The 9,315-nt window shown below is 44.2% G+C and overlaps 1 protein-coding gene across 4 annotated transcripts; it reads left to right on the top strand.

Moving 5' to 3' along the window:
- Window positions 1-1,359: 1,359 nt before the first annotated feature.
- Window positions 1,360-8,949, top strand: C15H11orf87 (chromosome 15 C11orf87 homolog). 4 transcript variants are annotated; one of them, XM_027563813.1, is made up of 2 exons: window positions 1,360-1,780; window positions 3,215-8,949. In XM_027563813.1, the coding sequence occupies exons 1-2, from the start codon at window positions 1,470-1,472 to the stop codon at window positions 4,068-4,070; spliced, it is 1,167 nt and encodes a 388-aa protein (XP_027419614.1). In that variant the 5' UTR covers window positions 1,360-1,469; the 3' UTR covers window positions 4,071-8,949. The 4 variants fall into 4 exon arrangements, with proteins under 4 accessions (XP_027419614.1, XP_027419615.1, XP_027419617.1 ...); XM_027563814.1 differs by lacking the exon at window positions 1,360-1,780 and adding an exon at window positions 1,797-2,117; XM_027563816.1 differs by lacking the exon at window positions 1,360-1,780 and adding an exon at window positions 2,288-2,402.
- Window positions 8,950-9,315: the final 366 nt, after the last annotated feature.

The raw sequence follows: 9,315 nt of genomic DNA, 5'->3' as shown, positions 1-9,315 counted from the left end.
TTGCACTAGGAAAATCTGACAACTTATTTTTTTTTCAATTTTAGAAAACAGACCAGTGGGAGTTAATTCTTACTATGTAAAAATTCTTTGCTTTACAAGACACTTTTTCTAAAGAGTCTCTTTAAATAGCCAGATCTCTTTTTGGAGTATTTAAAATTGAATTTGCTTTACAAAATGCTGATTAGATTCAACTTTTCAGGAGCAAGAAAAGTGTACCCAAATGGGGCATTACATGTTAAGAGTTAATGGTGAAGTCTCAGGGATCATAGTGAAAACAAGGCCCACCCTTCTAGAACTTGAGCCCATCAAAGTCAGCATAGCTAAATGTGGCAGGTGGCTTTTACAAGGCATTAGGTGTCCCCACTCCAGGAAAGAAACCTAAACCAGCACTGGGGTCATTGACCATCATTAACTCTGTGACTCTGGAGGCCAAAGGCATCAATCCATGCTCTCAAGAAACCATGCATTATTCAACATGTACTGCCCTATTAGCTTCAGTAGAGATATGTTTTGTTTTTTTTTCTAATGGAAACTATTATGGAAAAATGTTGATGACTTTTATTCAAATGAATGAAAGAATCTAGGGGAGAAAATATGTATTTTTCTCATATATGTGTCATGGGCAAGAAGAGAGAAAGGAAAAGTTAGAGTAGGACTAGATAGGAACACAGGTTCAGAAGAAGGGACCCCCAGATTACAGACAACTGTTTACCACAAACATGAAACCATCTTTCTTACAAAGCCTTCTGCTTGCAAATACAAGGTGCTTACCATTTATTGCTTTTCTTCCTCAATTCTAAGGCACAGCAGGAAAAAGCAGCAGTGAATACTGCAGCACTCAGTTTAGCAACAGAGAATTGTACAGGCACTGTATTGGACTCAAAGATGGGAAGGCAACAAAACTGTAAGGGAAGAAGGAAATGTACACTTAATAAGACACCTGAATGCCTTCAAAGACCAATACATTATCTTTGAAATTGCTGTTTTCTATAGTAAAAATATGAGAATACTTTGTTTTGAAGTTGGCTACTGTAGTCAAATGTGCTATTCATATTTTCCCAAGGGTTCCAAACCAATAGTTCATTAGTCTTTGCCCAGATTTAGGCAGAATCTTTCAGGAAGTCCTATCCATTGTGCTGAAAGACTACTGTTAATACTACCGAAAGGCAAGGGACACCTTTGCAAGTGTTAGGGCCAATAAATGGGGTACTCTGTAAGAAGCACAATGCTTGCAATTTTCATAGGGTTTCATTTCTGCATTTTTCTGAATGATTTTCATCTCTCTGCCTTATAAGCTTTTTGCGTGCTGTGTGTGCTCATGAGCGCCTAGATTGTCAGCATACAAGGAGTATTTAATACACTGAGTGTTATTTTGGGCCTGGAGTTGAGTGCGTGAGGGAAGAGAGGAGGATCCTGAGTTGGGTAGAGGGAAAGATAAGTGGGAGATTCTGACCTTATAGGAGAGGAAAATGGTTCATTTGCATTGTTTGATATTAAATAAATGTTCACGTTTGTATTTCAGGTTCTGCCACATCTGTGTTCAGAAATGCGCCTCTCACGGACGCAGTTTCTGTTCAGAGCCAGGCCAGAACAGACAGGATTGGAGAAAGGGACGATCCTCGTCAGCAGAGAGAGGAAATCTATTGTGTGCCCTGAGGGGAGAGGGATCTCTAGAGTGTAAAAATGTGTGCTTGGGACCACGTGGGCAAGAGGTGAGGGTGAAGAATCGGGCAGCCAGAGAACGAAGCTTCAACCCTTCCCAAGCAGAGCGCTGCGGAAGGTGGGTTGCTTACAGGGTGGAGCTGGGGATTACTCCCCAGCGCCTGGGCAGGGAAATAGCAGGGAACTGAGAACCTGTGTGGCAGAGCCTGGCTTTGCCAGGACGAGGTGTTGGGGTATGAGGGTGGGGTGGGGGCCTGAAGGGTGGCTTGGAGCCCTGGCGGTGGCTGCCTGACGTCACCGGCCTCTCTGGCAATAGGCTGCGAGCTGAGCTCCCCAAAGCGGCAGCGGCGGCGGCAGCGCGGCTCGGTTTCTGGCCCCTTCACTCCGCGCCTTCTGCAGCCGACACTGCAGCCGCGCGGCGGGGCTCCCTCCTTGCAGCCAGCTGGCGGCCCCAGGTAAGGGACGGGGGGCGACTGAAACTCGGGGCGGCCGGGTGGCCAGGCGCGAGCGGGTAGGACAGCCCTGGCGGCCTGCGCAGGCACCTCTGGCCGTGGCTTCGGCCCCCGCCCCTGCCCCGGCCCGGGCTTGCGCGCCGCCTCGCTGCTCCGCAGTGCAACAGTTTGCAGCGGCCTCTCGAGAGCGGCAAGGGGGCTCTGCTGCGCGCTAAGGGTCTTCCTGGCTCTGGTCCCCGGGAAGAGCCTCAGGGCCCTCAGGCTGAGTCTGGAAAGGCCCGAGAGAAGGTCCGTTCCCCAAACTTTGCAGGCGGGAACCCTCCCCCTTTCATTTCCAGCACCATTAGAAGCAGGATACTGTCAAGTGGGGGTGGAGACACAGAGAGATGGGGAAAAGGGGGCGTTTGTAGGGATGTGCTTTAGCTAAGAAAGGTGCTTCAGCCTGTGCTTTTTTTTTTTTTTTTTTTTTGATTGGGGGGTGGGGAGGTACCAAGGAAGAAAGCTGGAGCAAGGGTGGAGCGCAGTCCTGCGTGTCAGCCGTGGCCGCGGACAGGGGTGGAGTGGGATGTGGCTCCAGGGTTACCCCCATGGGAATGATACCTAAGGGATCTGACATCGTTCAGGGAGGGTCTGGAGGGCGGGGGACCCAAGGGAGGATTGCGTTCCCGGAGCCGGCTCGGCGGCCCAGGGTGGGTGCTGGGAAGGGTAAGATTCAGGAGAAGACATCCATTGAGAGGGCGCAGAAAAGAGGCGAACCGGCGCTCTGAGAAGCGAGGACCGCGTTCCGAAGTGGCTGCGTGTCTGTTGCAATTAGAAAGTTGTGGAGGGCGCAGGGAGGCTGCTTTATCTGCTGAGTAATCGGCATCTCCGCGGTGTCGGCGCAGACCCTCTTCTCCGCAAAGTGGCCAGAGAGCGGAACTGAAGGCTTTGGTGCGCGGCCAGGGGCGGGCGGGCGGACTGGGGTCTGTGGGCTGTGAAGACTGGCAGCGCCCAGCTGAAGCAGTGCGCTCAGAGGGCCGCTTTGCAGTGGCGCTGATCATTCCGGTTCTCTGCTCCCCGGGCAGCGGCCGGGATCCTAACCAAGCCTGTTCTCTTTGCAGCCTGGTGCTTTGGCAAAGGAAAAGGGCGCGCGGACACGCGTTCGAGGCGGGGCCGGAGAGGATCTCCTGGGCACCGCTCGCTCCCTGGCCAGTTTGCTTGCCCACAGTTGCTCCCTTAGTCCTTCGCTCGCGTGCGCATCCCCTCCCACGCCAGGGAGTAGTTTTGGGTGCTGCGGGCTCCGTCCTTTTCTTGGCTGGTGAGAACCGTGTGCTCAAAAGAGGAAGTCTTGAGGGCCCAGCCCCTCCCAGCCCAGCGCCGATGAGTGCCAGGGCGCCCAAGGAGCTGAGGCTGGCGCTGCCGCCGTGTCTCCTCAACCGGACCTTCGCTTCCCCCAACGCCAGCGGCAGCGGCAACGCGAGCGCCCGTGGCCAAGGCGCAGGAGGCGGTAGCAGTGGCACCTGCATCACGCAGGTGGGACAGCAGCTTTTCCAGTCCTTCTCCTCCACGCTGGTGCTGATTGTCCTGGTCACCCTCATCTTCTGCCTCATCGTGCTGTCCCTCTCCACTTTCCATATCCACAAGCGTAGGATGAAGAAGAGGAAGATGCAGAGGGCTCAGGAGGAATACGAGCGGGATCACTGCGGCGGCAACCGCGGCGGGAGGGGGCTGCCCCAACCCGAGGGAGGCCAGGCTTCCACCCAAGGAAAAGAAGCCCGGCTGGAGAGGCAGGCCCGGGACTCTGCCTTCTGCGCCCCATCCAGCGCTTCTTCTTCGTCTTCTCCTCCTGGCCTCCCATGCCAGGCTCCCTGTGCTCCGCCTCCACCGCCGGCCCCCAGTCCGCAAGGAGCACACACAGCCTCCTCCTGTTTGGACCCAGTTGGCGAGGGCCTTTTGCAAGCGGTGGTACTATCCTGATTGTCTAGCCCCTCTCCTCTTCCCTTCCTCCTTTCCAGCATTTTTGCCGTCCTTGCTTTTTTTTTTTTTTTTCTCCTTTCCGGTCTTTCTCTTCCACTTTCCTGTGGCCTCCCTTTCCTCTTCCCTTTTTCCTTATCTGTCCTCCCTCTCCTCTCTGTTTCTCCTCCGCCGAGGCACTGTGCGGTATTTGTAAATATTGGGCGAGGGAAGTCTCGGAAGAAGAAATAACGCTGATAATACTTTATTATTAATATTTATAGTAATTATTATAATATTAATTACACGATCCAAGCGCATGACAAATCACATAATTTCTCATTGTCAATGAAAGACGCGTCTTCCCTTCGCACCCTGCGCCCCCCACAATACGGAGGAGAAACCGCACAAGCTACCAAATATGTAAAAGGCATTGACCCCTGGAGCAAAGGGAGTGGAGGGGCCTGGTGTGTTGTACATAGCTGTCAAGTTAAGGTTCATTACCTTTCTTCTCCTTAACCCCCAAAGCTTTTCACTTTTCCTTCAGCTTCCCTCCTTTCCCCATTCCTATCTTCAGCTGGGCTCAGGCAATAGTACACTATAAAGAAAACGTAAACTTAAGCACCAGGACTACAAGAGGCCACAGAGACATGTCCTGAAAAACGTTTATGACAGGTACCACTCTCCAGCCAGCCCTCTTCTTACCTTCAGTTTCTCTTTTCTAGGACCAGGGATTTTAATTTACTTTTAGAAATGCCCCTTGCTGGTCGAGCATAAGTTTATTGAAAATCTTTTAAATGAGTTTAAATGACAGAATCTAGTCCTTTATCTTTGCCCCACCCCCACCTGTACACCTTTGACTTGTGGCATTTCAGGATTCATGGAGGATCCGGGAGCTGTCCAGCTAGATCTGGTGCTGAAATTGTCTCAGAACTGGTTACATTTTTGGTTGTGCAGGTGCAAAAGGGGCTATTTTGGGAAGTGAATATGCTAGCTTTTTGTTGGTTTATTTCCTCTTTTTCTATAGTCGGGTTTATATGTACTATTGGTTTTCTTCTTATTAAACATTGCATACATTACCTTTTTTTTTTTTTTGTAAAAAATAAATTAGGCAATGTGCAGTACTGAAAGTGCAGTGTTTAACCAATCAGAATGTTTCTGTTTAATTTTTAGAACACGTGCGCCTTTGTTATATATTTATTATATTGGTACCAAATACAAAAGCAAACTATAATTCTGTACTATGTTCTCCAAACTGTATATTCGTGTTCTTCTTTAGCTGTTGATATAATGGTTACCACTGGATGAGGATTTCAGTGGTCAGGCCTGGCTTCTGCTGTTTCCAGAAGTGTTCTTTTGTACCTTACTCTGTAGTAGACTGTTATAAAAAGATGATACTTATGTTTTCTTATTTCTTTTGCAAATGACAGAGACAACCACAACAGAAAACAAACAAATAATGGATGTGCAGGAATGCCATCTATTAAAACATGGTTAATATTTAAACAATGGCTGTAGTCCTCCCTGCATGCAGTTACCACCTGGAGGCAGTGGTGTGTGTGTGTGCTTGCTTGTACTGTATGTGTTGGGGGTGAGACTGGTGGGGATGTTGGGCAATTTGGATGACAGGACATGCAAATTTTAAAAGAAGTTAATCCAGTAACTGCTTGTAGAATAAAAATTCTGCAACTTGTTAGTTAGAAATCTGTTCCTGTATCTGGGGTGCAGTTAAAGAGTGTCTCTCTTTCTCAGTCTGGCTTACCTAACTTCATTGGATGTATGAAAAAAGACTATGAAAAAGGAAAGTGAGAGACAAAATTAAATATTTTTGTTCTCTCTCCTAATTCCAGGCAAGGCCATCTGTGTTACAAATGGAATCCACCTATGGTTATTTACCACTTTGTTTCCCTTGGGCTGATGATAGAAGGGTCCAGAAGCATATTATAACTTAACTGTATGCAGAGGCATCCTTTCTTGGGAACACATTTGGAAAATGTATGAATGAGAATGTTCTACAAAAAGCTCAACTAAAAGGGACCTTACTAACCTGCAGGATGTAAGGCAACAGTGCCCCTAAGTGCATCCCTCTCCCAAGTAACAAGTAGTTCTAGAATCTCTGTCTTGGTTCCAGGTGTATGTGCTCTTAGAGGAAACATTACCTCTGAGATTTTAGGCCATCTATTAAATTGCCCAAACTCAATTTACATCTTTTCTAAATTGATGTAATAAGCTAAATTTTAATCACCGATTAGATACCACTCAAGACCTTTTCTGAAGCACAGAGGATCATCATTTAAGCATGTAGTGTTGTAATACTAGGAAGACTAGGTGTAATCTTTGGATACAATATATTAAACAATGAACCAGATTCTCTCCAGTGCCTTAGTCACTTCCTAGTAATAGATAAAAGAGAGCATTAACTCCCTCAGTCCACTTGGGAATCCTTTAGTATATCAGAGCTCTACATTGTACATTAGAATGACTAAGGCACTGTGAAGAAGAAAGTCCATTAATTTTTGTAGTCACCCTCATCTAGCTATAGCTATTTAATACCCTATTACAGAATGACTTTGGGGCTTGAAATTTGAATAGAATTAGGGATTCAGAAGGGAGCTTCCTCATTTCCAGTGAGCTCCACTAAGTGCATGGATATTACTTTCTCCCCTTCATTTGGTGCACTTTTTACAGTGAATAATTTCCCATTTTATTAAAGCAATAAGATGTTCTGTTGTGAGCAGTGCTGGATGATGATTCCATTTCCTTGGTGCTGAAGCTACTCATACGTTTTTGCCTTATGAATCATAGTGCATTCAAGGCATGCAATAATAATCCGGTTTCAAGAAGCAACCTGTACACTCTAGGGGGTAATTATGAAATTGTCTTGTATAATATTTCCCCAAAGGAGTAGAGGGAACAGGAGAAATAAAAACATTATGTATATTGTCTTAAAAAGATCTCGATACCTCTAAACATAGCCACACATCCATAATATGCTATAATTGTGCACCTTTTAATATGTACACCTTTCTCCATTAATTGACTATGGTTTAATATTTTTAATAGTGCTCTGTGTAAAGAGGATGTGGTTTGTGAGTCAAATTTCATGCAGAGTTAATATTCTCAGAACTCCATAAGCTTCTGGTGGTGTCACTTGAGGTTTTTTTCTGAGATAGAGAATCACATGAAATTTTAGTAATGCCAGTTCCCACACCAAATTATTGCAATAAGCACATATCCAAGCAATTTGCACAGACCCTGTTTAAAGCATTGCTTCTTATAGAGCTCAGTTGACAGTCTCAGGAGTTCGGGATGCTACCAACAGGGCATTTTGGATTTCATTTTATATGAAACAAAAGGAAATCTGGAAATAGACAAATTTTCTACTTTATTCACTGATGTCCCGTCAAACTAATTGCTTCAAATCCCTATAGCTACAGCTCAACTTATGCACTTGCTATTCAGTATTCATAAGGTGGCATGCTTGATTCTCATTGTTTTTAAAGATAAGAAAATTGGAGAGAGAATACCATTATGTCAACTGTATAGGACTCTGAATCTTAAAGATGTAGATGGATATAATCTTCTTTAGAATTTATATACACCCATAGATATGTATTTATATATGCATACATTTTGTACAAATTTACAATGGACTTTTTGTATTCTCTTTTCTGTCATTACAAGAATGAGATGGAAACCAAATAGTTGTTCCATCCTCTTATCCAGAGAGGATACTGAGAAGTTGGGTATATGCATGCACTTATTTCTCTGGAGTTAAATCTGAATGACTTTCTCTTTATTTAATGAAAGGGGAGAGTTCTGTTTGACTCGGGGGAATTGGTAATTAGATAAGCTTCCTTTCCTTGTTAGTGACTCAAATGTAGCAATGATACTGAATTTATGACCATATCTATGTGGTCTGAATATCTAGATGGAAAACAAAAATACCTAGAAGAGATTTAGGGCCATCTAGACCACAAACCTGGATTGTGGCTCAATTTTTAATTTTCAGCCTATATGTGGTGTGGAGATACAATTTATATCTGCATAGCTAAAGGTAAAGTGAAAATATGACCATTATCTGTTTAGTTTGATAAGTAGTATTTGGAAAATATGGATAAAGTAGCTTTAAAAAACTTTGGCATCTGACTTTTTCCACTGTTTCTATCTATATCAATTTAATTAATTAGATAATGGTTAAAATTCCATTTTCCATTGTGCAGGCATGCTTTAAATGCTTTTCTGTGGGTGACAGTTGAGCAATTGCTAGCTGATATTATGTGGACATTGTAGGTTAAATTAGAACCAGAAGCTTAATCTGGTCAGGCTCCTCAGGTCCATTCCCATGTGAATCTGGACTTTGAGTCTAAATCTGAAAAGCCACTCATCTGGGCTATTCTTTTTTGGAACTAGTGTTTGTGGCTCATAGATGTTTTAGTTTACATTAGGATAAATTGACCTATCTACTGAAGGATACTTAATCATTGAATTGAACGTAAATCTTATTCTGATTTGTTTTTTATTTATTTGATAACATTTGAGAAACAGTTTCAATGGCTTGAAATCAATACTTATTAATGTCACCAACCTAATAATACAATTGGTGCCATGTAGGAATGCTTAGCTTAGGATAGAATTTAATTAGCTTTAATTAAGGACATGTCTTATTAAGATGGTCCTATCTGTGTGAGGGAGGGGCATGTGATTTCACTGGATTTTTTTTTTTTTTCTATTGAGAGGTTAACAACAACAATAATGATGACAACAAGACCAGCAACAGAAAAAAAAAAAAAAACAACTGATTTTGGAACTTGAGTATATCCAACAGACAGAATAAAACAGATACCAGAATTCATGGAAATTTTGTTCTGTTTTTCTATCAATAAAAGAGTTTTCTTGTTAATTGGCTTTTTGGACACTATTTCCTTATTAACTTAATCTGTGAAATAGCAGGATTACAAAATTATTCATTCTATTACCCCCAGATGCTCCAAGAAAAAAATTTTAAAATCCCATTACCCATCTGATTTTCCTTACAAACCAACTGCATGTGAGAAGTGGGAAGTGTATACATTTTGAAAGTGAAAAGTGAAAGTGTTAGTCACTCAGTCATGTCCGATTCTTTGTGACCCCATAGACTATAGCCTGCCCAGTTCTTCTGTCCATGGAATTCTCCAGGCAATAATACTGGAGTGGGTTGTCATTTCCTACTCCAGAGGATCTTCCTGACCCAAGGATAGAACATGCGTCTCTTAACATCTCCTGCAAT

This window comes from Bos indicus x Bos taurus, chromosome 15 (assembly GCF_003369695.1).
Source record: "Bos indicus x Bos taurus breed Angus x Brahman F1 hybrid chromosome 15, Bos_hybrid_MaternalHap_v2.0, whole genome shotgun sequence".
In the NCBI taxonomy this organism is placed as follows: domain Eukaryota; kingdom Metazoa; phylum Chordata; class Mammalia; order Artiodactyla; family Bovidae; genus Bos; species Bos indicus x Bos taurus.
The sequence above is the reverse complement of the archived record's forward strand: the minus strand, read 5'-3'. Positions and strand labels throughout refer to the sequence as shown.

Bases quoted from the DNA above. Each gene is read 5' to 3' on its own strand.
- C15H11orf87 (XM_027563813.1), top strand. From the start codon at position 1,470: ATGGTTCATTTGCATTGTTTGATATTAAATAAATGTTCACGTTTGTAT. The intron at 1,781-3,214 runs GTGGGTTGCTTA...TTCTCTTTGCAG, and splicing joins CAAGCAGAGCGCTGCGGAAG to CCTGGTGCTTTGGCAAAGGA.